Source organism: Thermomyces dupontii (genome assembly GCF_041956625.1).
Source record: "Thermomyces dupontii strain NRRL 2155 unplaced genomic scaffold VTN31scaffold_9, whole genome shotgun sequence".
NCBI lineage: Eukaryota > Fungi > Ascomycota > Eurotiomycetes > Eurotiales > Trichocomaceae > Thermomyces > Thermomyces dupontii.
Window position 1 is genome coordinate 825,682 of NW_027192315.1, and position 24,083 is coordinate 849,764.

The following is a 24,083-nucleotide window of genomic DNA, read 5'->3' on the forward strand; positions in this document are numbered from 1 at the left end:
GAATAGCCTTAATCATTCAATTCTGGACCCATGCAAAAAATGATGCACTAAAGTCCTTAGTTGGGAACGAGAGTCTGGAATAGGAATGAACTCACCTATCAGCCGTCTTTGGCAAGCATCATGATTGGCTTATCGTCAGCCTCCTCCTCCCAAAATGTCCACCACCCAAGGTGCTGGTTCTTCACCTCTTTTCGCCGCCTGCAGCAAAAGGCTCCGCTGGAAAGTAGAAGCACAAAGAGAGGATCCGCGGTCTTGGACTCTTCCAGTCCGCCTCTCGAATCTTACACTGAATGGACCTGCTGCAGGTTACTAAGGTCAATTTAACCTAAGCGAGCATAAGAATAAGGCGCGTCGGAGCGGACGGATCCAGAGATAAACCAAACCTCAAATCACGACAAACCAAGAGCTCGCCTGAAACTTTAGTACTCAACGATTGCAGATTGCATACAGTACATACCTGCATACCCGTGGGCCCGCTCCATGGCCCATGTTCAACGACTGACACGCGGTGGCCTGGTTCGGTGGCGCCCGAGGTGTGTGTGTGTGTGTGTGTGTGTGTGTGTGTGGGAGAGGGACAGAAAGCCGCAACAACCACCAGGGGAGTGCTTCCCTCCCCTCATTCTCGTGATTTAATACACCACTTCTATGCTGCCCTTCACGAAATGAGGCAATATTGGAGCAATTGTCCTTGTTAGGGTCTTCATCGGTTACGTTGTCGTCCACCGCGGCTGGGTCTCTCCCCAGGAAACGACGAGGACAGATTGATAAAGATAAAAAAAAAAAAAGAGAATAAAAGCGCTATGCGCCCATCGGCCGCTGATCAAAGCGACTCGATTACCGTAGAAGCAATGGACGATCCATCGGACGATCCCACCCGATGCGCGCACATCGATTGCGGGCCAAAACAATGCACATTGACACAAAGTTCTCGCCCTCAAACATCACATACCACCACCGCCACCAACGGCGGAAAATTGGGGCTTCCTCCGATTGAGGGCGAGTCGATGCAGATTGACGTGAGTGTAGTATTTCTACCCAGCAGTGCAAAATTGCAGAGGTTATCTGACCCCCATGCAGAGCGACATCAGCGATACCTCCTCGACGATTGACGATCTATCCACCGTCGTATCGACAATTCGCAACTACCAGTACGAAAACGGGCGGCGGTATCACTCGTATCGCCAAGGACAATACTTCCTTCCCAACGATGAGCGGGAACAAGACCGATTAAACCTGGGCCATCATATCTTCAAACTCATCATCAACGGTGACCTCTACCGCGCGCCCATTCCACAGCCTCAATGCGTGTTGGATCTGGGCACGGGGACAGGCCTCTGGGCGATCGAACTGGCCGACATACTTCCCGGCTCCCAGGTGATCGGCACGGATCTCAGTCCGATCCAGTCCTGGTGGTGGATGCCGCCCAACTGCCGATTCGAGGTCGACGATGCTGAAAGCGAGTGGCTGTTTTCGGAGCGGGGAAAGTTTGATCTCATCCATGCGCGTGCAATGTCAGGCTCCATCGCCGACTGGCCCAAGCTCATGGCGCAGGCGTACGACAACTTGCGGCCCGGCGGTTGGTTTGAACTACAAGACTACGAGACTGTGGTCTTGTCGGACGACGACACGGTCAACCAGGCGGTGGCCCTGCGGGAGTGGGCCGATTTGCTCAACAGCGCGAGCGAGAAATTCGGAAAGCCCATGTTGGACTGCATGAAGCACCGCGAGCGCATGATCGATGCTGGGTTCGTCGACGTTCAGCATGAGGTATACAAGGTGCCCATGGGCACGTGGCCCAAGGACCGAAGACTGAAGGAGCTTGGCCGGTACCAGCTCTACCAGATGCTCGAGGCTGTGGAGCCGTTCACGTTGGCATTGTTCAAGCGCGTGCTGCGTTGGAGTCAAGAGGACATCCGGCAGCTGATGGACCGCGTGCGTGCTGATCTGTGTAATACAAAGTTCCACCTGTATTCGCGGTTTTATTTTGTATATGGGCGGAAACCTGAATAGAGTCCTCAACATGGGTATCGTAGTAGCACAGTCAATAATAGGTCAATCACGAATCTTCGATAGTCTTGGATTACGAAGATACTGCTGTCGGTTAGCACTGTCCCATCCTCCATGACATGGCCTGCCATCTGTGGGCCTACCGAGTAGCCGGAGCTTAAGCTTTCTCACCGCCTAAATTTTCGACCAAATCTTATCAACTCGTCGGTCAACAATTCAACATCTGCGAAATTTCGACCAGTCCTCAATTAGCCCAGAAACGAAAAGGAAAGAAAATGTCTAAACGCAAACGCACCGACGAATCCCAAACTGTCGCACCCAATAAACGCACCAAGAAAAAGGAAAAGAAATCCACGGCCGAAGATAACGACTCGGAGCAGCAGCAGCAGCAGCAAAGTCCCAGTCCGAACAATGCTAGAATTTCTACGTCTAATAGCAATAACGACGTGCCAGACAACGGCGCGCAGGCGGATGGCAAGAATGAACGACCCCTTTTCGTGATCGATACGGAGGGGGACCCGACACTTGCCGCTGGCAAAGAGGAAGAAGAGGGGGGCGATGATGGAGGGCCGACAATAGAGAAGGACAAGGAGAGAAAGAAAGAGGAGAGTAAAGAGAAGCGAAAAGCAAGGAAGGAGAAGAAGAAAAAGAAGAAGCAACTTCAACAAGAAGCCAATGCGACGGAAGGAACGAAGGAAGAAGGGACAGAGGAAGGCACTGCCGCAAACAGCACCACAGAAAGCAAAAACCGATTCATCGTCTTCATCGGTACACTTCTTCGAGCCCCTCCTTCCTCCCATCATCAAGAACACGTTGCTAACAATCGGGACGATGGATAGGGAACCTCCCGTACACCGCAAACACCGCCTCCGTCACCGCGCACTTCGCCAAGCTCGAACCCAAAGCTGTTCGCGTCTCGACGGACAAGAAGCGGCCCGATCGCTGCCGCGGGTTTGCCTTTGTCGAGTTCGCCAACTTTGACCGCATGAAGACATGCTTGAAGCAGTATCATCAGTCGACGTTTGACGACGGGAAGTCGCCAGCGAGGAAGATTAATGTGGAGCTTACGTATGCATTCCTATCTCCTCTCACCCTGTGCATGGAAGGAATGGCAGATCGCTAACATGCTGCAGAGCCGGAGGAGGCGGAACAAGCGCAAGGCGCAAGGCCAAAATCAAGGAAAAGAACAAGAAACTGCAGGCGGAGCGGGAACGAGAGGCCAAGAAACGGCAGGAAGAGAAGCAGCAGCAAAAGAGGAAACAGCAGGACCAGGGAGGAGAGGATCGGAAGAAGAAACGGAAGGACCAGAAGACTGATGGAGGACAGGACCAGGACCAGTATGGAGACATGCATCCAAGTCGATTGGAAAGGATGCAGTAGATTCCAGGGAACGACAATAATCTCTCTCCAGCCCTAGGATCATCGTTGCTGCCAAGTCGAGTATTTACCTGCTGTGCAGGTCCAGCCAGCCTACGATATACTTGATGTAGACGAATCTACCGGTTCACGTCAGGAATGCATGATGGATCCGACAACTCGAGATTGGAATGAATGTACCAAAAGCGTATCAACAGAAATGGCAAGGGAGATGAAATCACGAGCGACAGGGAAATCACAACATGACCGACTGTATGTAAAGTGTGAGAAGAAGAAAAAAAAAAAAAAGGAAATCAAGCAAAGAGAGATCAACCCGACGCCTTCCCAACTTTCTCCAGAAGCAGTCGTATGGCACATGAAATTACCGAGTGGCAAGCAGATATACTGCAGATGCTCAATCAAAATCACATGATGACGCATTTTTTGGACTTGGCCTTTGGCTGAGGGCGCGGGTTCAGGACGGCCCTGCACCAGAACGTCAGCGATGGTAAAACGCAAAGAGAAGGACTTGGTTCGTACCGAATGGCCTCATCAAACACGCTCTTCAGGTTGCGCTGCGTCAGTGCCGAGCACTCCAGGTACTTGTGGGCCTTGATCTCCTTGGCCACCTGCAGCGCCTGCTCGTACGAGACGGGGGCCATCTTCTTCGCACGGAGGGCCTCGTTGGTCGCGGGGTCGTCCTTGAGATCGAGTTTGGTACCCACGAGGATGATGGGCACGCCGGGTGCGTGGTGCTCGATCTCCGGATACCACTTGGCCTTGACGTTATCGAAGGACGGCGGGCTAACGATGGAGAAGCAGATCAGGAACACATCGGTCTGCGGGTAAGACAGCGGGCGCAGGCGGTCGTAGTCTTCTTGGCCGGCGGTGTCCCAGAGCCCGAGGCTGATTGGGCGGCCATCAACCATCACACTCGCGGAGTAGTTGTCGAACCTGGTGGGATTGAGTCAACGGGACGTGCTCTGGGATTGGGGGGGAGGGGAAAGGCGCGGGCCAAAGATCGAGGTGGGAAACTGACACTGTGGGGATGTATTCGCCAGGGAAGGCATTGGTGGTGTATGAGATCAACAGGCATGTCTATTTGGTTCCTTTTCGTCAGCGTCTGATGTCCTTTCCATCCGCAATTCATCGGGGAACCACCAACCTTGCCCACTGCACCATCTCCCGTGACAACGCACTGTCCACCCCTCACTCACATCAGCCATCCCAACCGCTGCGGAGGAACCACGGTCTGGATCGCACCTTGAGCGACTGTGTTGGGGGTCCGGAAGCCATGTTGTCTGGGATTGACGGGACTGGCTACCCCGATTCCGTGCAGAGTCCTTGCGGATTGCCGGCTGGGCCACGGCGCACTTGGATGAGAGGGACAAAGGGAGGAATTATTGTCTTTCTTTCCTTTTTGTTTTAATTTATTTTATTTTTATTTCCGTCCGCAAAGAGCGTGGATTCAGAAGACGCAGAATGGTAGAGAACAGAAAAGCAAGTGATGTCGATGATTGGCCTAGAAAACTGACTGACTGCCGTGAGGGCTATTAATGGACTGCAGACCAATTTGGTTAAGCAAAGTGCGAGTCGGGGTTTCTTTTCTTTTGGTCTCAAGATGGAATCTGAGGGGCTCAAGGACTCACCTTGGAACCTGTGATTTGTGCTGGGAGGCACAAGGACCAATCACAACGCGTGGTAGTCCGCAATTCTCTTCTTTGAAAATGAATGGCAGATTGGCAACGTACTCTTTCTTTGTTTTTGAAGAGGATAGGTTATGGAACTGCTTGGCAAGAAAGAACAAGGGATGTGCCAGCGGGGAAAGAGGATTGGTTGGTTCCGGGCGGGAAAGTCCTCACTTTGACTTTGTGACATGCTCCCAAACCATGAGGGAGTTACTGTTATTGCAGCGAGCTCCTCCAGCGGGCAACCCGTAAGACTTGCTCATTCACATTCAAAGTTCAGTTATGCCTTACGGGGTTGCAAACTCCAACGGTTTTCTGAGTGAGTCGACCGACATTTGATCCAGGGACTGGCCAGGAACAACGGAGCTTTCCGTCAAAAGATTCACACAACCGAGTTTATTCCGATAATAATGAGACTTCAAACCAGCCACGGGAAATTTCACATGAATTTTGGTGAAGCTCCGCGGTCTCTCTCTTCAAATCAAAAAAAAAAAAAAGGCATCGTAACAACGACAACTGTGAGCATTGAACTTTTGAATCATCTACAATCAACCATTGCACCGCCAGAACGCACGGGTATAGAGCTCCAATACCAAAAGAAAACAATCAAAATCATCATATGATACACATCTACATCACCGATGGCGCCATAAACGTATCCGGCAACCCGTCAAAAACCCAATTCAGCGAGTCAAACACATCCGAGAAACTCGCTTCATGCATAAACGCTGCTTCGTTAAAGTTCGTCGACAGCATCAGGGTCGGATCGTTCAGCGACGGGTCCGGCTGCGGCCCGATAAACCCGGGGGTGGATTGCGGATTCGGGGCAGGAGCTATCGGAGGACGATCAGTATGCCGACTTGCAAACATCATTGTGAGAGAGAGATTCTGGCTTACCCTGCGAGTCGTCGCTCGTCTTGGGCTGCTGTTTGAACCGCCGCCGCCACCGCCAGACTGTATCGTAAACATGGCTCATGCTCATGCGACTTCGGATGCCCAGCTGCAGGGCGTCCTCTCCAGACGAAGTGGAATGACCAGCATTCCACATCTGTGAGATGACATTGGCCAGCCGGACGGGTCGGTCATTGTCCACCACGCTGATTCTTCGGATCGACGAGATGGCGCCATTGAACAGGAACCGTCCGTGATCGGCGTCGATTTGTCGGGCAAACGGGCTCTTAAGCAGCTTCATCAACGCAAACGCCGCGGAGACGATCATCTGTAGAATGTAGTTCGTCGCATGGGCTAGGAGGTTTCCCGGCGAAGTCTCCAGCTCGAGAACACGCCCGAGAAAAGTCGTCGTGGCCATGAACAGATTGGCCAGGTCATCGCTCCGGGCGTTGGAACTGAGAAAAACGAAACAACGCAGGTGCAGATCCGCCGCGCGGAGATGGATCATGTTGATTTCTGTTTTTGTCAACCGCTGCACTGGCCGTAAAATATCCAGCAACACTCACGAGACAAGTTATCACCCAACTCGAGTTCCATCTCCCGCAGTTCACTTTCGAGTATCCGAACCAGCATCAGCTTCTCCACGCTGATGAACTCCGTCGGATCGGGCCGACCGTTGTACAGGGTACGAGTAACACGATCGCAGAACTTTTCGATTCGCAGCCGTGTCTTGAGCTCTTCCGGCAAACGGTAGTCGGCGTTCTTCAAAGACGCCGGCTCCAGCGCCCAGTCGTAGATTGTACCTGGCGGCTGGCCATACCCAGTAGCGACACTGCCGCAGTCAGAGACAGCGCTGAAAGGATCAGTCCAGGTATACGTACTTTTGAGCAACCAGATTGCAGATTACCCATGTATGGAGGCGATCCTTCAGCTCTTCCCCGCGAACCTCCATTTTGAACGTCGTGAACTCCTCCGGCTGAACAGGCCGATGCAAGCCCAATTGCATGGCAATTTGCATCATCAACCCGCTCAGCATGAATGTTTGGTCGCTCTTCTGGCTTGTGGTCGGCAGCGGCCAGGTGCAGAGCAGACATAAGGCCTTCACGACGTGATAGTTCTGCGGTACGCTGCTGACTACGGACCACAACAATCGACTGAACGGACCGGATAGGGACACTAACAGACCGGGTTCAAAGGGGCAGCGACGACTGGACACGCAAATTACTGTCCACGCGAGCAGGTCGCAACAACTCATGTACTCTTCCGGTTCCTTCGTGGGATCCAATAGAGGAAGGAACGGGTGATAGTACTGAAAATATCTACGCCCCGTCAATGCACCATCCGGCAAAGGGAGCGTCAGGACCTACTGTTCGAACAGCCGGGTGACCCGGGTCTTTGATAGGGTAATGTCTTCAAGCGTCCATACATCTCCGCTAGAAAGTCCGTTCGGGAGTATCGCTTCGCTTGGTCCCTGTCTTGCTGGAGACGACCGTTTGTCCACCGAAACCGCCAGAGACTGCGCTCGCGACGGGGGCGGCGAATGAGGGTCATAAAAGACGTCCTCCGATGACTGATTGTTCATCTCCTCACTTGCCGTCGTATCGAACGCGGCGGCTTGCGCATTCTCTGCATCGGCCAGGCGACGGCGCAGCTCGGCAATCTCCTTTTCCATCTCCGCATTGCGCCTGCAGGTGGTTAGCTGCTGTAGACATGCGCACGAATTGGACATCACGAAACCGACCGTCGCTTGGATATTCGCTTGAACGTCGGCTCTATCTTGCATTCGATCCCGAGTCGCTTGCATCTTGAGCACGTCGAAGACAGTGCTTGAACAATATCGCACCGTAGCTGTACAAACCATAAGTACAGTCCTGGCGACGCACAGCTTTTATGGGGCCATGTACGCAACAAACCTAACGGACAGAACGTCGCATGCGTACCTTTTGCTGTTTGCACTCATTGCAAGCTCTTCTGCTACCGCCCCTTCGTTTTCGAACAATCGACTGCTCCTTGTCTGGAGAGTCTTTTGCCAGCTTCGACCCTAGCCGGGGGGTTATTACCATTCTTCTCACATGCCGTGTTCTGGCTCTGTTTTCGCGGTGGAGATACCATTTGTCAGTTCCGAGGTCATATGCTCGATAATCGGTGGTCCCGCGTAGGCCGACATGACTGATCGCGCTCTATCATGTTGTTTTCATATGCGCTGGAGAACGCATCGCTCTGCTCTCCGGCAATCGGATGAATGGACCAGGTGAGCGAAACTCGGCACTTGCCAAAAGTGGTTAGCGGTATACTAGATATGGTTTAGTGTTGTAAAGATTTCACTATACCAAATCTAGTAAGTTGCTGGATGATGATCGCGGAATCTTGGCTTTGCTTCTCGTCTCTCTTGCAGCAATCGTCTGTCTCAGAGTGTCGACGCACTTCGCAATTTCTCACGAAGATTGTGCACGTGGAACTGGCGTTTAGGTTGGATTTGCGTTGCGAGATTCGAAATCTGAGACAATTCATAGCAAATTGCGTTCAGAAACCCTGACTGGCATGATGTTCATGAACATGATGAGTACCTACGGAGTACTCCGTACATTACCTACTGATGCTCCGTTGCAACGATTATGTCCCGGCTTCGAAGAAACAAGAATTGGCCGCCCACATGTTCCAGTCAAGCAACTCCGTTAGACTCATCCCCAGGCCCACAGAGACGATCGACCTGGACACTCGTGAGCTCGGATAAACAATCGAGAACTTTAGCCTATCTACGAGAATGTCGTACTCGTACGATGATCGTTTGGGGCTCTTCCGAAAGCTACTCCGCACTGAATCCAGCACGCAATGTCATCCGACATGCGAGCGCTCACTCTCCGGATCGACTGCTCCACTCCGGAATCAGCCATGAGCCATGAAGCGCCGTTTCGTGACGATTTATCCGAAGATCAAGACCCTGTGGCGTCAACTGTGGCTGGTGCTGCACACCCCATACCAAGAATAGCTGAACAACGGGCCGCTAGGCCTTATTTGAACTAGCGTGATCGTAGTCAACATCAGCGCAGCCACATGTCTTATTACCCCGAGTTGACTGGGCGTTGGAGTTGTATGTGCAACCTCCCAACCAGAGTATGTACTGGCTTCTCTGTGGCATTGAAGGACCATGACGGAGGCTCTATCTTCAACGGCGCCTCCTACTGCGGGCAGTCCGTCGCAGGAGAGTAAGCCGTTGCCCATGTCACCGACAAACTCTGGGGACGTGGCCCCCAACTCCGCGATCAGCGATGAAACCAAGGAGCGCATAGACAAGATCTTACACTCAGAGGTATGCCCGGTAGGAGCGTGAATGATTGATTTCATACTCATGGGATCATGGACAGATTGGCGTGGAAACGTTGCTAGCAAGGCTCAAGCAGAGTGTTGGTTCCGCAAGGGTTGGTCATGTGCGCATTTAGGCCGGAATACAAACTGACATACGGGCAGGATTTCGCGACGTACTTGAGGAAACGGTCCGCTCTCGAGGAGGACAATGCGCAGGGCTTAAAGAAGTTGGCGCGAATGAACCAGGAGAATATCAGCCGACCAAGCTCCCGCCATGGAACGTATAGTCGTGCCGTGGAAGATTTGAACCGGATACAGGAGCGCATGGCAGACCATGGCTTGCAGTTTGCCGTCTCGCTGTATCAAATGTCCGAGGACCTCATGGATCTCGCAGACAATATCGACAAGGGTCGCAAGCACTGGAAGCACGCCGGCATCAGCGCGGAGAAACGAGTTCAGGATGCGGAGAACCAGGCAGAGAAGGCAAAGGCGAAATACGACGCCTTGGCTGAACAGTACGATCGCGTCAAGACTGGAGACAAACAGGGAGGAAAATTCGGCTTGAAGGGACACCGGTCCGCCGTTCAAATAGAAGAGGAGCTCAACCGCAAGGTCCAGGCTGCCGACAGCGACTATAAGTCGAAGGTTCAAGCGGCCAAGGCGGCCCGCCAGGAGTTGGTCTCGGTTCATCGTCCTCAGGCGGTGCACAATCTGAAGCAATTAATCTACGAATGTGACTCGGGCCTGACGCTCCAACTGCAGAAATATGGTTGGTGTCGCTGTCTGTGTTTCGTCTCTGACGTCTCGCTGACCAGTTTTTACAGCGTCTTTCAACGAGAGACATTTGCTGGGCAAGGGCCTCTGCATTAGTCCCCTGAGAGACGGGCCGTCCGGCCCCAAGAGCTTGCGGGAGGTGATTCACGAGATCGACAGCGAGCGTGACTTCAACGAATATATACTCAGTTTCGAAGGTCACAAGGGCGCCGTTGCAGCCCCAGAAGTAGAGTATCATCGTCATCCGGTAGGTCATTCCCAATCACCCACACTATGAATTTGTATTGATTTGTCCAGACACTTGCTCCTCCCCCCTCCTCCTCCTCCGGTCCACCGCCGAGTACAACCATGCCAACACCTTCGTCAGCGCCGCCCCCAACTACACAGTCTGGCTTCAGTACACGGTTGCCCGCTCCTGCCACGTCTCCGGCAACCTCGCAACCCAATCTGCCACCAGTCCCCACCACGTCAGACTCGATGCAATCTGGACCTAGCCTACCCCCAATCCCGTCATACCAACAACCGACTGACGGGTACTCGTCGTCGGGAGGCTACAAGCCATACCAGCCCTATCAGCCCTATCAAGCACAGCAACGGCCCCAGTCGCCCCAGTCATCGCAACCTCTCTATCCAGCAGATCCCCCCATACTCCAGCCATACAACTTTGGCCCTCCGTCGTCGCCCGCTCAGCGTCCAGTGAGCATAGCAAACGATCTCCAACCCAGTCTTCCGCCTCTCAACCCGGTCTTTGGCGTGTCACTTGAGGAACTTTATCAGCGAGATGGTACGGCGGTCCCCATCATTGTGTACCAGTGCATCCAAGCGGTGGAAATGTTCGGTTTGGATGTGGAGGGAATCTACCGACAATCAGGGAGTGCCAATCATATCAACCATATGAAGGCTTTATTCGATAACGGTACGTCATTTCGACTTCGGTAGCGGGGCAACGCTGACAAGAGACAGATTCCTCCAAGGTCGACTTCACGAATCCGGAGAACTTCTTCCATGATGTCAACAGCGTTGCTGGTCTATTGAAACAGTTCTTCCGCGAACTTCCTGATCCTCTCTTCACCCGTCAATACTATTCCGACTTTATCAATGCAGCTCGTGAGTACCATCCCACGATACAGTCTTTGACAAATGCTGATTAGTCTACAGGCATTGATAATGCAATTCAACGGCGAGATTCGTTGCATGCCATTATCAACGGGTTGCCGGACCCCAACTACGCAACTCTGCGTGCATTGATTTTGGTAAGGCACGTACCTTTTTTTTTTTTTCTTTAGGATTCCCCGTTGCTAACGGATGCAGCACCTCAACCGAGTCCAGGAACACTCGGCCAACAACAGAATGAACGCAGGCAACCTCGCCATTTGCTTCGGGTAAGACATTTTTAGTCCTCCATACTGGAAACATGGCTGACTATCCCAGACCAACCCTCATGGGCGGAAATGCCATGGGCAACCTCGCCGACGCAGGCTGGCAGCACCGCGTCATTGAAACCATCTTACAAAACACCTTCCAAATCTTCGACGACGATTGATTCTATCTACTTCGATGAGAACCGTTCGCATGGCTTGGTATTCTTTTACTCTGCATCCTTGCCATTGTACATTTTTCTTCCCATCTCACTGTCGTTGGTTTCTCAACTCTGGGGATACCTGTCTATTGTTTTACTTCTTCCCTTTTGATATCGGATCATCGATGATGCTTTGGGGTGATTATACGATAGTTGCATGGGTAGTTTACCACTGGTGAATCCTACTTTGGTGATGTACTTTTGCAAGGAAATTGTGCCTTGTCGTAAGAATTTGAAAGTGAGTACAATACTGGGTATTTATCGAGCGCACCGCACTCGTTCACTATCAATGTAGTAAACACTAGCCCCGTGATTCCAATCTGTTTTTCACGACTGCAGTTGTTTCTTCTTCTTCTTCATCTTCTCCCTTTGCCTCTCCTTCTTCGCGGCTAATCGGGCCGCCAGCGATTTTTCTTTTCCGTTGTTGTTCGTCTGTTCCTCGCGCCTCCGTTGCCGTGCTTCGCGCTTGGCGTTGGCGAGCTGTCGACGTTCTTTGGATTTCTTCTTCGCGGATTTCACGCCTATGTCTCCCAGTGGAATGAAGGATGGCTGATCTGTTTGGTCTTCTCCTCCCCTTTGTTCAGCTGTTGTTACGGTTGGCTGCTCGCTTGTTGATGGCGAGTCAGAGCCGGCATCGGACTCGGATTCCGAATCGGATTCAGATTCGGTCGCCGCCGAGGAACTGGTGCCCGTGTGCGTGGGCCCTTGGGGTGTGGGTGTGGAGGATTGTTCTTGTTGCTGTTGCTGCTGCTGCTGCTGCTGCTGTTGTTGTTGTTTGGCGAGTAGCGCTGCCTTGAGCTTTGCCCGGGCTCTCTCTTTCGCTTCTTGCTCTGCTCGTTGAAGGTCGATCTTGTCATTTCCGGCCTAGGTAGAAGAGATTGTGAGAACGGTCCGAGTCGTCGGAGGCGTATGTGACGTACAAGACCATGCTTGATAAATCTGCTTGCCGCCTGTTTGTCTACAGTCATCGTGCGCTTCTCCGGCTCGCTTTCCAGCGCTTTGATCTTGTCAAAGTATTGCTTGACTCGGGTGAGTTCTCGGAAAACGGGATGCTCCTTTGCTTTGACGCCATTGACTCGGAGATAAGCTGCGCATATAGATTAGTCTTACCGCTCCTAGACAGAGGGTCGGAGACGTACAGAATAGAAGCGACTCCAACGAATAGGCAATAAGCACATGCAGCTTCGCTTTGTCGAGTAGTGGTAGATTTGTTGAGATCTGGTTCAATGAACCGTTCAGAAGGGGCTCCAGAACTTCTTCCAAGTCATCAATGTTATCTTCTAGCCGCTCAACGAGCGGCATAAGATTACCAATGTCCATTTTGTCGGTGGGATTCCAGACCTTTGACACGTTCGAATCCTTTGGTCGGATTGGAGCTGATGATAAATTTCAGGTTCTTTCTTATCGATTCTGCCAGGCGGGAAGTGGATTGACGACTTCACTAAGCCTTGTTAGGCATAGATGATAACTTTAGTATTCAATATCTGTGTATATTCCACCTGATAACTCATATCGAGTTATTATCTTCACCTGCAATCGACGCCATTCGCATTGTTCTTATGGTTCCTCCTTGAGCTGATTCCTAGCTGGTCGCCAGAATCGAGGAGGAATGACCTTTATTGCGAGCGGTATGGAATTTCGAGTTCAATTGGCGGCCAGCTGAACTGAACCGTCAAGGCGCGGACGTCCACGGACTCGAAATGTCTGCCCTCCCATTGCGACGTCCGCTGATGCGGACTGGCGCTACTACTCACGACGCATTTTCAGAGTCTTGTCTTTCTCAACATAGAAGACACAATGGAACCGGTCTAAGCGCTCGGTGGATCTCCCACACAGCGAGGCGATTATCATGGGTGCAGGACGCCGAAGAAGCATCCGACGGTGCGGACCGGCGGTTATCGGGACGAATACACATCATGGGCCTCGGAAACGTGGGCTGCTTTTTCGCGCATTCGTTGGCGTCCCGACAGTCGCGGCCACCGATTACATTACTTCTTCATCGACCTTCACTGTACGCGGACTGGCGGCGCAGAAAACAGAGCATTGCGCTCAATATCAACGGGCTGGATGATATCAAGACGGGATTCGACGTCAACGTTCTTGATCGGAATACATGGTACTCTCTACCATACGCAGAAGGCAAGCAATCCTCGGGAGACAGCCATGTGAACGATTACGGAGACTTGGATCAGTCCAGGCCCGATGATGAAAAGATCGAGTCTCTCATCGTGACGACCAAGGCACAGGATAGCGTCGCCGCACTGAGGCCAATCAGCCATCGCCTCACGCCGGACTCGACGGTATGTCTAGTGCAGAACGGCATGGGCGCCATCGAGGAGATCAATGAGAAGATTTTCCCGGATCCAAGTCGACGCCCGCACTACATGATGGGGATCATATCGCACGGGCTAACACAGCTCGAGACCTTCCGCGTGGCCCATAACGGTATCGGAACCACCATTCTCAGCCCCATCCCGGCCACCAAAGAGACTCCTCTCAATGCCACCGGTGGCGGTGCGGATCCAGAGCCAGACTGGGCACCATCTACCAAATACCTCCTCAAAACGCTCACTCTGTGTCCGCCGCTCGTCGCAGTGGCCGAAACCCCGACAAATTTCCTCCAGTATCAGCTCGAGAAGCTGGCAATGAACTGCGTCATCAATTCGCTCACCGTGCTGCTCAACTGCAAGAACGGTGAGCTGCTACACAACTACAACATCACCCGCGCGATGCGTCTCTTACTTCTCGAGGTGTCGGCCGTGATTCGTGCACTGCCAGAGTTGCAAGGGGTCCCCGGGATCAACACGCGGTTTGCTCCCGAGAGGCTCAAGAATATGGCTGTGAATCTGGCGCAGCGCACGGCAAGGAATACCAGCTCGACGCTGGCGGATGTGCAGCGTGCGAAGAAGACGGAGGTTAAGCACATTAACGGGTATATCGTTCGGCGAGGGGAAGAGCTGGGGATTGCATGTCCCTTGAATTATTTCGTCATGCAGCTGATCCAGGCTCGGGCGGATATCGAGGAGAAGAGGAATAATGCCGCGGTGCCGTTGGATTTGTCTGCTCTGAAGGATGAAGAAATGTAACAATAGTCACTCCTAAATTTACTAATTCTATGAATCTACCTTGGAAGCAGCCTCTTTGCACAACCGCCGAATCTGCTCCCATCTACGAACCAGGCGGTCGCCCTTGCTCTTAACGCTTTCATCCTGCTCCGTGCGAAGCATCTCATGCAGCTTTTCCAGCGCAACCTCTGCCTCTCTAGAATACGCCGCGATCCAGCCCACGATGGTGACGTTTACGTTGCGCTCGTCGGGTCCGGGCCCTTCGCCGCGGACGTATTTCCGCCATGCGCGACGGGGCATATGATTGATGCTTGCGGCAACTTCTGTGCGGTAGCAGGGGCCTGTGTCGGTGAGGCGATACTCACTGGTTTGGTTCCGGTTAGTTGGAAGAGTTGAAGCGTGTCTGTCATGGGGAGAATACCCGTAGTAGCCTTCGTTTTTGAGATCTTCCACTTCGGATGGGGTGAGATCCTGAAAGATAATGTCGTCGAGGTAGAGGGCGTCGGAAAAGTTCGTATCAAGGAAGAAACCATCTGCGAGTGTTAGTCTAGCATATGGTGATAATGATCGAATGGGAGTGATCACATTCAACCAGGAGGAAGTCGTTTGAATGAGGGCCGTAGCTCATGTATATCTCCTCGCCTTTCTCTGATCCTGCTGTCACTAAAAGATCACCTGGAATCAAAAAAAATCAAAACCAACCGTATTCTCTCAATGTCATGAAATAGTACCGTTCCTCGTCAAACCACACCCTACATTTCTACACCCGGTCATCAGTTTTCAATGCCGCGTCTCACAACAACAGAACATACCGCCCCATCCACATGATTGAAATAATCCGCAAACGGCACCAAGGCCAGCGCCTCATTCCAATCTTCCGGGGGCGTTTCGCCCGGCGGGATGTAGTAGAAACTGCGCGTGTTGATGATCAGCCAGTAGTACGAGAACGTGTTCCAGTCGGTCTCGGGGAAGGCCGTGAGCACCTTTTCCCAGGACTCGCGGAGACGGCGTTCCTGCTGCGGGAGAAGTTGCTGGTATCGACTCTCGTTCGATCCGAAGGAAGTATCTTTCTTTGGAAGAGTGTTCCACTGTCCCGACGCTGAGGGTGGGAGGAGGACACTGGAGGTGTCATTTGCGTGGCGCAATTTCTCCGGCCAGAGAATCGGCAACTCGTCCTCGAGATCTGCGCGACTCGGCCAGACGGCGCGCCAGAGGTCGCATTTCTGGAGCAGCTCGCGATCTCCATGGATGAGATACGCGGTTAAAAGGCCCTGGAGAGGAACTCCCTCCCGGAACAATTCTCTGAATGATGATGGAATGCTCTCGATGCTCAATATGGTGGACCGAGGAACTGTCAGGACGACCTCGTTTTCCTGTTGTATACATTTCAGCGTCGTGCGCCTGGAAGTTCCTTGGAATGGTGGTTAAATACATGAATATCACGCGTCGCGACCATGCCCACACCGCGGCCAGGGATCCTTGCGGGTTCAATGCCGTTGATCTGAACGCCCTGCTCCTCTGCCCACCGGGTAAAGGCGGCATGCGGTTCGCCAGCTGGTTGAGGCCGGGCCATGTTGACTTGACTCGGGATCAGTGGTCTCTGGTTGAATCGTGATACTGAGATTGGGCTGGATATGAGGACATTTTAGGCTGAACTTGAGCTCTTCGATCCATCCATTCCAGTCCCGATGAGATCATACTGCTGGTCTCTGATCATAGTTCAAGTCGAAGGTTCGGAGATACTACGAGTATATACGAGTACATGGGGCTAACCCTAAGCCGGACTAACCATTTGAGGTTGAAATGAGAAACTAATTCACGTACTCGTAGTAACCTATACCTTTAACGGAATAGTCCCTGCAGCTCTACGAGTCAGTAGCTCCGGATCAATCGTCGATCGATTGCATGACTTGCTCTTGTTGAACCCTTGAAATTGAAAAGCCGCCATGCCCATGCCGCGCTGAAGACGGGTTTGGTAGATAATGCCGGCTCTATCACGACGTGGCCTGCTCGCTGCCCGACGAGCAGCGACCGCCGTCCATGTTTCGCATTCCGGACTGTTTGCGTGCAGGTCATTCTCCGTCCTGAATCGGCCGCCGCCGAACTATCCCGGCCATGTGCCTTTGACGTGCGTTGAACGCGGAGCTTTGGCAGTGGGCTCTGCATTGGGATCACTGCTGAATCCCAGGAGAGGAGGTTGGCTTTGAAATGCACCCATTCTGCGAAATAATTGCTGAAGTCATGGATCAATTCTGCTAGATCTCATTGCTGCCCTGGGTGAGGCTACGGCGACTCCGTTCTTTATTTATCGGCTCCGCGATGTGATGCTCTCCAATCCTACCGGCCGACGGATCCTCCGCAACCGTCCCCGAATTACCTCGCAGACGCTCTCGCTGGATTACTTGCGCTCGCTGCCCGAAAATACTGTCGGCCGCACCTACGCGACCTGGCTCGACCGGGAAGGTGTTTCGCCCGACACCCGCAATAGCGTCCAATACATTGATGATGAAGAGTGCGCGTACGTGATGCAGCGGTATCGGGAGTGTCATGACTTTTACCATGCCATCACGGGCTTGCCTACCATGGTCGAGGGCGAGTTGGCGCTCAAGGCGTTTGAATTTTTGAATACATTGATTCCGATGACAGGGTTGAGCTTGTTTGCGATCATGCGGCTGAAACCGGCGGAACGGGAGCGCTTCTTTAAGCTGCATCTTCCCTGGGCTATTCGGAGCGGCTTGATGAGTGACGATTTGATCAATGTTTATTGGGAGGAGCAGCTCGAGCGCGACGTGCACGAACTGCGTGCGGAGCTGCGTATCGAGACGCCGCCGGATCTCCGGGAGATCCGACGCATGATGCGCGAGCAGGCCAAGCGGGAGAAACAGGCGCAGCAAGCATCAGCTTCGTAACGACCATGGGTGTATTGTACTATAATGATACTGCATAGACCAATCTATAGCGTACTCGTACAGTGCATTTTGGATCGTCGAATCGTAACTTGTTCGTAACTGGGGATATTATAGATCCAGCAGGTCGTCATCATCATCCCATCCGCCCTTCCGTCGACTGTAGATGATCTTCTGCTCCTGTTCCTCCTTACGCTGATTCTCTGCGACAGCGTTGAGAAGCTCCTTGAGCTGTTCCTCGGTGACCTTTTGTCGCAGCTGTCCTGTCTGCGCCAGCATGATCAGGCGGTTCTCAATGTCTGTGGCTCGCGACTCTTTGACCATGCGAATGCGGCCTAGGCGGTCGGCAGCAGCGGGGTCCAAAATCTGATTCAAAATCGCGGCGCGTCGTTCAGCTGCAAACCACTCGAGTTAGCTTCAATCGTCCAGAAGAGTTCCGGTTTTATTATTATACCTTCGGCTTGCCTGGTTGGAATCGTCCGTCAGCCGGCGAATCCAAGTTACTCTGTTTATGGTGCAGAACTTACCTTCGCTGCTCCTCTGGACTTGGGCCCTTGTCCCCATCCTGGCCAAGTCCCTGCTGTTGAAGCTGGGCAAGTCTTGCGCGACGAATCTAGTTTTTCAGTTCCCGATCAGTATCAGTCCCGGTCGATGTGAGAAAGAACTCTTGTAATGTACCTCCTCTAGCTCGGCGTCCGCCATTGTTCTCTTAGCTCACAGCCCAGAAGTTGTCCCGTTTGGCTGCTCTGATACTGTTTGTTCAGCAATTCTACAAGCTGACTGATGCCCCCCGCCTTCGAGGGGTTTTCGTAATTTCCATTCATGGAATAGCGTCGATTGAGGTAATCTGGATGCCAAGATTTCCATACGATTCTTGCCGGCCAATCATGTGTCAGCTCGTGACGATTTCCTGATCGGAGCTCGTGGCTTAGTCAGCTCTGCGCCACTGTCTCGACACCGAAGAGCCCTGGAGAGTGCAAGGCTCTGCTGCGACTCCGGCACGGCGCACGGCGACAATCGAGTGGCTACGGGCCTTCGATGCGCTTTCGAGCTTCCCCTCTGCGTCCCTGCCGGATATTCCGCGCCGTTTCCGAGCCCTGGACTCTCTTGTCAGGGTCCTGTCTCGGCTGTCTCTGCTCGACTTCGCCTCTCGTTCGCTGCTTGCAACTCTCGGTGTCCTGTCCGTCGGCCTTGGATGAACCTCGTAGGAGTCCAGGAACATCTCGGTCTCCCTCTAGCCTCGCCACAGCTTCCATTCAGACCGACCAATTCACAGTCCAACCTGCAGTCGGGGGTTTTTCACATGGCACAGACCATCTGACAGAACCGTGTTTCACTTGACCTCGTCTCTTTTTCTCTCTTTGATCTATTCTTACCCTCCGTGCGCAGTCGCTCCCTCGAGTTCCTCCAGGTGTTGTGTGTTCGTTTTCACGGTTCTATTTGCCTCCGGTGATCAAGCGCATGCTCGTCTGTAGTCGACATGGCAGAGTAGGACACCCTACGGATCAATTGAAGCCATGTGCGCTGCTAACTTGACTCCCGCGAAACAGCCTGCTAGCGTTCCATACCTTTGGACACTCCAGTTTCCTATCAGCGCCCGCCATGCTTTCACGGTCGAATAATCATCGCCGATCGGCGTCCACCGAGCTCCATCGATCCTCGTCGCCGAATCGGCTCATCCCCCGGATGAAGTCTAGCAATGCGCTGTCGGATTTCAGGCGGAGCCAGAGGGAGTCTCATGCGGGGCTGGAGGAGTTACCGGAGAGCAATTTCAGCACGTTGCGAGATCCTCGAGTCGCCAGTACCACTGATCTCCCGCAAACAGCCGAGTCGGAGCATCATCCGGACCTCAACAGGGAAGTGGCCCTGCTGAGCCAGAAGCTCGTTCAAGCGATCAACAATCAGACAAGCCTGGATGACTCGCTCGCCGCCACTCGTCAGGAATTGGAGCAGACCCGGGATCGTCTAGAAGCGGCCGAATTGGAGAACCAGAAATTCAAAGACGACCTCGCGCAAGGCGTTTTGGTCAGACGAAGTGATATCGACCCCGAGATCCGTTCACTCAAGGCCGCTATTGCAGAAGAACGTGCGCAACGATTGCTGGCAGAACAGGGCAAAAAGAACATCGAGCAGGAGTTGGAGACGCTGACCGCCGCGCTCTTCGAAGAGGCGAACAAGGTAACTTGCATCATTGTGTAACCCATGAGTGTATTCGAAGCTGATATGTCCCAGATGGTGGCTGCCGCCAAGCAGGAACGAGAAGCAGTGGAAAGGAAAAACGAACAGCTCCGCGCTCAAATCAGGGACACGGAGATGCTGGTTGCATCCCAGAAAGAACAGCTCGCCGAGCTGAAGGGGGTCATGGCAGAGATGAACAGCTGCCGCGACGAGACGGACACTCACACCAACATCTCCACCACTCCCTCATCACCAGCAGTGAACAAGCACTCCAGCTTGAATCGATTCCTCGATACCTCTAATTTCTCGCCCTCGTCAGCAGCGCCGGATGTCGGCCCCGCACCGTCGACCCAGTTCCCGCATCTACTCAAGCTCGTTTGTCGCACTGACATCAGCGCGTACGAGGACTTCCGTGATCTCCTGAATCAAGCGCGGTCCTCGAAACCCGCGAGTCGAGTTGCTAGTGGTTCCTACGCGGGCCTGAATGTTATGGGCCTGGGGAGTCTGGCGGCTCACAGTGGCTTTTCTAATGCATCGTCCGTCTCGCTGTCTGGCGCCTCGCAGAGTCCGACACCAAATGGTAGCCCGCAACCGTCGACAACGCACATTTCTCTCAAAGAAACACGCTTCTACAAGCGGATTCTCACCGAAGACATCGAACCCGCGCTACGGCTTGATACTGCTCCATCCATCTCTTGGCTTACTCGCCGCTCTGTCATGAGCAGCATTTGCGAGGGCGGACTAGTCGTCGAGCCAATGCCGATGAATCTACGGAAATACGGTTTCCCCTGTTCGCTCTGCGGTGAGAAACGACAAGGCAACGTCAATGAGCGGACCCATCGGTTCCGAACATCGGACAACGAGAACGCGCAACGGTATCCTCTCTGCGTGTTGTGTTTGGAAAAAATTCGGGCGTGCTGCGATCTCACAGGCTATCTCCGGATGATTTTGGACGGCCATATCCGGGTTGGTGATGAGGAGGAAGAGAAAGAGGCCTGGGAGGAGACCGTTCGACTACGCGAAAGGATTTTTTGGGCGCGGCTGGGCGGCGGGGTTGTCCCGGCGTTCATTCCTAGTGAGCATTCTGCCGCGGGCGATGAACAGAGACAGAGGAGGAGCTCAAAGTCGCCGTCCCGAGCGCCGTCGACCGAGGCTCCTGTAGTCCGAGAGTCGCCCCTTCGCCGCCAGGAGACTCCGGATGATCCGTTCGTCTCGGATGCCAAGCATACCTCGATTGGGGAGACTGTTATATCGGCTGAGGGCCGAGCTGAGGTGGAGGCGGACAATCAATTCCAGGATGTTAAAGAGGAGCGCACCGACAAGGATGATTCGCAGGCCGACAGTGGTTCGACCGGCTCTCATCCGGCTGATGCTCAGCCGGCTGATACTCCATCTGACGTCCGTCCCTCGGATGCTCAGCGATTCGAAGCTCGTCCGGTAAATGTCGACTCCTCTCCATCGGATGCCAACCCGGCCGATATCCCTCTACCTGACAGCCCTTCCTCCGATGCTCAGCTGTCCAAGGTCCCGTCGTTGAATGCTCCTCAGGCGGATGCTCCTTCGTCTGACGACGCTCCTTCAACTCTTCCATCCGAGGTGGCTCCATCCGATGCCCCTCTTACGGATGGCAAAGACCCCGAGGCGTCGTCCTCAGATTCACACTCAACCGATGCTCCGCAGTCCGAATCTCAGGCGGCTGACCCGGAGAAGGATGATCTCGACCGCACTCCCGCCACCACCACCACCACCACCATCACTGTTAATGAAAACCGCCTCTCCATGGCCATCGCACGACTCCGCGCCGTCTCCTTGAGCTCAGACTCGAGCTCGAGCTCGCTGCGGTAAATCTAATCTCATGATCACCGCGAAATGACCTACTATTCTTCCAAAGGCCCAACCGTACCCCACGATGGCACTCGGTTCCTTCTCCATACGCGTGTATTATTACTAACTTCCAGATAGCCTTTTTGTCCATATTCTTTTAGTCGTTTTTATACATAGGTTATCCATGATGCCTGGCGCAATCATGGCGAAGAATCAGCAGCATGATCATGGTTCTTAATGATTATGCCTGATTTCGGGGTCTTTTTAATTGTCTTTTTTTATTCCTCGTTTTGTTTTCTTTTGTTTTCATGTGCTTGCTCGGAGTTGACGGTGTTATTTGTTTTGTCGCAGTTGGAGCATGAGGAGATGATGAAGCAGACGGAGTGGATGGATCAGGTTCCGATGCAGCATGTATGGTGTTGATGAGGCCTAGCCCATTAGTATTCGATAATAATCGCTATATTTCCGAGATATTCTATAGATTCATATTGTTAATTGATTCTAGAGAAGGCAATCATAGACACCAAATCCAAGTAATAACAAGAATGGAAAAAACTCCAAACTCCAGTACTGAACCATACAAAATGATGTCATGAAATACAGGCTAGCCGCAAACGAAAAAAAGGACGTTATTGCTGCCCCGGTGGCGGCGGTGGCTGTTGCCCATATCGCTCGTGCAGACTTCGGATCTGCTCCTGGATATTCGTCGTCTGTGGTTTCTGCGGAATAATCGCCGGCCCCGGCGCAGGCGCGGTGGTCCCCGGAGGTTGCTGCTGCTGCGGGTTCGGCACAACCGGCGTGGGAAGATATCCCGGCACACCGGGCGGCAAAGCCATGCGTTTCCGGCGAGATTCCTCCTCGGGATCGGCTTGGTTGTTCCCGACGTTGGTCGAGTCGAAGACGTCCTGGCGCTGGCTGGCGAGACGCTTGAGGTTGTTGACGACGTCGAAGGTGGAGAGGTTGGTGGTGGAGGCGCGCTCGTCGGCCTTGGCGCGCTGCTCTTTCCACCGCGGGTCGAGCAGTTCGATCCGCATGTGCTGGTCGAGCTCGTTGACTGGAATCTGCTGGTGGCAGTTGGGGCACAGCGCGGTGGCGCCGCTGGGGTTTTGTCGTCGGGCCTGTGCGCGCGGGACGTAGTCGGAGCGGATCCGCATGGGCGGTTGGCCCGGCGGGGCGGTGGGATGATGTGGTTGTGCTGCTGGGGGTTGTTGGGCGGTGGTGGTCGGCTGGCGGGCCTCTTCGGCGGTTGTTGTGGGCGCAGCAGGTGCAGCTGCGGTGGTGGTTGTCGGTGGCTGTGGCTGCGGTTGAGATGCTGCAGCCGGGGTGACCGCCGGCCCTGGCGGCTGCTCGGGAGGATATGCGTTGTAGTAAGTCGGTTCCTCCTGGTCCGTGGGCATCGCCTCTTCGATCCGAAGCGTGTTCAGCGACATCTTCGCCTTTTGCTCGAGCGATGCCGATTGGAGATCGCCCAGCGAGGCCGGAGGTGGCAGATCCATCTGGTCGTCGGCCTCCGTAAAGAGCACCGTTTCCACGACCACAAAGTCGTGCCAGTCGATTTGCTGATATTCAATGCGCTCTTTCTCCGCTTCTTCCTCCTTCTTCTGTTTCTGCTGTTCTTGATACTTGACCCATTCGGCCCGCTGCTTTGCCCGCTCGAGGACCGAGTACTTGTCCTTGATGTTGCGCTCCAACGCTTCTAATCGACGCTTTTCCGACGTCGCTTCGTCAATTCCCTCCGACGACAGCAGAATCCGGTACTGATCGACCAACCGCGTGAAGAACTGGTAGAGACTGTGTTGTGGACGGAGAAAGTCGAACTGGTAGTTGCCGGCTTCCCTTTGCGACAAAGCTGTCATGAACGACTTGCCTCGCTTCGCAACAAACAGCGCCGTTAGGTTGACAACGTCCAAATCCTGCGCGTTGATGATGGGCATGCGCGCTGAAAAGTGGAATTCTGGTGGCGGAGTCGGTCCTGAGGGCTTCTTCTGCGCCGCAGACACTCCTTCACCGGGCCGTCCAGCAGCGACATCGGTTCCTCTCCCTTCTTTGATTTCATTCAAACGCCAGCGGTAGAATGGAGCGTACGGATCCTTCGGGTCTAAGAACGAGAACTTGGGGTTCGTCTTTTCCTTGGACCGGACTCGTTCTGCAGCGCGTTTCGGTCAGTTGTCGCGGTTCCTATTACGAAACTAGATCAAAATCGCACCTTCGAAAACAGGCCCGTTTCGAGCTACATATCCCGCGGTCTTTTCCACGATCGCTGCGCAATGCCGTTAGTAAATGCTAGGGTTCCGTGGTTCGTTCTCGAATCGACTCACCTCGAATGTCCTTTGGAGGCACGATGATCCCCTCCGGTGGCTTGCCTACGTCGTCGAGGGTCGCCGGCGTCGACGCGTCGTTGCCGTTCGCCACAGTCGCAGCCATCTTGACGATGGATCAGGCTGCAGAGCACTCTATCGTGGCAAGTGTCGTTCGGAGTTGCTGGAATTTGATGCGCAACTGAGGGCGG

General features: G+C 53.5%; 13 protein-coding genes across 13 annotated transcripts; 6 read left to right on the top strand and 7 right to left on the bottom strand.

Moving 5' to 3' along the window:
- Positions 1-800: 800 nt before the first annotated feature.
- VTN31DRAFT_7506 (uncharacterized protein) lies at positions 801-2,010 on the top strand (the record flags this gene model as incomplete). The annotated part of the gene is made up of 2 exons (XM_069408235.1): positions 801-1,016; positions 1,078-2,010. The coding sequence occupies 2 exons, from the start codon at positions 801-803 to the stop codon at positions 2,008-2,010; spliced, it is 1,149 nt and encodes a 382-aa protein (XP_069258004.1).
- Positions 2,011-2,282: 272 nt separating this feature from the next.
- Positions 2,283-3,387, top strand: VTN31DRAFT_7507 (uncharacterized protein; the record flags this gene model as incomplete). The annotated part of the gene is made up of 3 exons (XM_069408236.1): positions 2,283-2,775; positions 2,847-3,075; positions 3,141-3,387. 3 exons carry the CDS (start codon positions 2,283-2,285, stop codon positions 3,385-3,387), a joined length of 969 nt encoding a protein of 322 aa, XP_069258005.1.
- Positions 3,388-3,788: 401 nt separating this feature from the next.
- Positions 3,789-4,659, bottom strand: VTN31DRAFT_7508 (uncharacterized protein; the record flags this gene model as incomplete). The annotated part of the gene is made up of 5 exons (XM_069408237.1): positions 3,789-3,849; positions 3,904-4,317; positions 4,403-4,461; positions 4,529-4,561; positions 4,627-4,659. The coding sequence occupies 5 exons, from the start codon at positions 4,657-4,659 to the stop codon at positions 3,789-3,791; spliced, it is 600 nt and encodes a 199-aa protein (XP_069258006.1).
- A 1,022-nt stretch (positions 4,660-5,681) lies between these two features.
- On the bottom strand, positions 5,682-8,073 carry VTN31DRAFT_7509 (uncharacterized protein; the record flags this gene model as incomplete). Its single annotated transcript, XM_069408238.1, has 8 exons — positions 5,682-5,884; positions 5,949-6,458; positions 6,509-6,774; positions 6,824-7,261; positions 7,310-7,627; positions 7,684-7,790; positions 7,883-7,983; positions 8,052-8,073. The coding sequence occupies 8 exons, from the start codon at positions 8,071-8,073 to the stop codon at positions 5,682-5,684; spliced, it is 1,965 nt and encodes a 654-aa protein (XP_069258007.1).
- A 63-nt stretch (positions 8,074-8,136) lies between these two features.
- Positions 8,137-8,453, bottom strand: VTN31DRAFT_7510 (uncharacterized protein; the record flags this gene model as incomplete). Its single annotated transcript, XM_069408240.1, has 2 exons — positions 8,137-8,210; positions 8,273-8,453. The coding sequence occupies 2 exons, from the start codon at positions 8,451-8,453 to the stop codon at positions 8,137-8,139; spliced, it is 255 nt and encodes an 84-aa protein (XP_069258008.1).
- A 637-nt stretch (positions 8,454-9,090) lies between these two features.
- Positions 9,091-11,565, top strand: VTN31DRAFT_7511 (uncharacterized protein; the record flags this gene model as incomplete). Its single annotated transcript, XM_069408241.1, has 9 exons — positions 9,091-9,252; positions 9,308-9,361; positions 9,411-10,017; positions 10,073-10,269; positions 10,320-10,938; positions 10,986-11,129; positions 11,181-11,275; positions 11,334-11,404; positions 11,454-11,565. 9 exons carry the CDS (start codon positions 9,091-9,093, stop codon positions 11,563-11,565), a joined length of 2,061 nt encoding a protein of 686 aa, XP_069258009.1.
- A 363-nt stretch (positions 11,566-11,928) lies between these two features.
- VTN31DRAFT_7512 (uncharacterized protein) lies at positions 11,929-12,921 on the bottom strand (the record flags this gene model as incomplete). The annotated part of the gene is made up of 3 exons (XM_069408242.1): positions 11,929-12,465; positions 12,522-12,688; positions 12,741-12,921. 3 exons carry the CDS (start codon positions 12,919-12,921, stop codon positions 11,929-11,931), a joined length of 885 nt encoding a protein of 294 aa, XP_069258010.1.
- Positions 12,922-13,301: 380 nt separating this feature from the next.
- Positions 13,302-14,687, top strand: VTN31DRAFT_7513 (uncharacterized protein; the record flags this gene model as incomplete). Its single annotated transcript, XM_069408243.1, has 1 exon — positions 13,302-14,687. One exon carries the CDS (start codon positions 13,302-13,304, stop codon positions 14,685-14,687), a length of 1,386 nt encoding a protein of 461 aa, XP_069258011.1.
- A 27-nt stretch (positions 14,688-14,714) lies between these two features.
- On the bottom strand, positions 14,715-16,239 carry VTN31DRAFT_7514 (uncharacterized protein; the record flags this gene model as incomplete). The annotated part of the gene is made up of 6 exons (XM_069408244.1): positions 14,715-15,030; positions 15,088-15,199; positions 15,252-15,314; positions 15,369-15,426; positions 15,479-16,039; positions 16,099-16,239. 6 exons carry the CDS (start codon positions 16,237-16,239, stop codon positions 14,715-14,717), a joined length of 1,251 nt encoding a protein of 416 aa, XP_069258012.1.
- A 409-nt stretch (positions 16,240-16,648) lies between these two features.
- Positions 16,649-17,575, top strand: VTN31DRAFT_7515 (uncharacterized protein; the record flags this gene model as incomplete). Its single annotated transcript, XM_069408245.1, has 2 exons — positions 16,649-16,862; positions 16,926-17,575. 2 exons carry the CDS (start codon positions 16,649-16,651, stop codon positions 17,573-17,575), a joined length of 864 nt encoding a protein of 287 aa, XP_069258013.1.
- A 108-nt stretch (positions 17,576-17,683) lies between these two features.
- On the bottom strand, positions 17,684-18,274 carry VTN31DRAFT_7516 (uncharacterized protein; the record flags this gene model as incomplete). Its single annotated transcript, XM_069408246.1, has 4 exons — positions 17,684-17,967; positions 18,027-18,037; positions 18,100-18,185; positions 18,251-18,274. 4 exons carry the CDS (start codon positions 18,272-18,274, stop codon positions 17,684-17,686), a joined length of 405 nt encoding a protein of 134 aa, XP_069258014.1.
- A 778-nt stretch (positions 18,275-19,052) lies between these two features.
- VTN31DRAFT_7517 (uncharacterized protein) lies at positions 19,053-21,595 on the top strand (the record flags this gene model as incomplete). Its single annotated transcript, XM_069408247.1, has 3 exons — positions 19,053-19,060; positions 19,123-19,750; positions 19,805-21,595. The coding sequence occupies 3 exons, from the start codon at positions 19,053-19,055 to the stop codon at positions 21,593-21,595; spliced, it is 2,427 nt and encodes an 808-aa protein (XP_069258015.1).
- Positions 21,596-22,203: 608 nt separating this feature from the next.
- VTN31DRAFT_7518 (uncharacterized protein) lies at positions 22,204-23,998 on the bottom strand (the record flags this gene model as incomplete). The annotated part of the gene is made up of 3 exons (XM_069408248.1): positions 22,204-23,720; positions 23,781-23,834; positions 23,893-23,998. 3 exons carry the CDS (start codon positions 23,996-23,998, stop codon positions 22,204-22,206), a joined length of 1,677 nt encoding a protein of 558 aa, XP_069258016.1.
- Between the last annotated feature and the right edge of the window lie 85 nt (positions 23,999-24,083).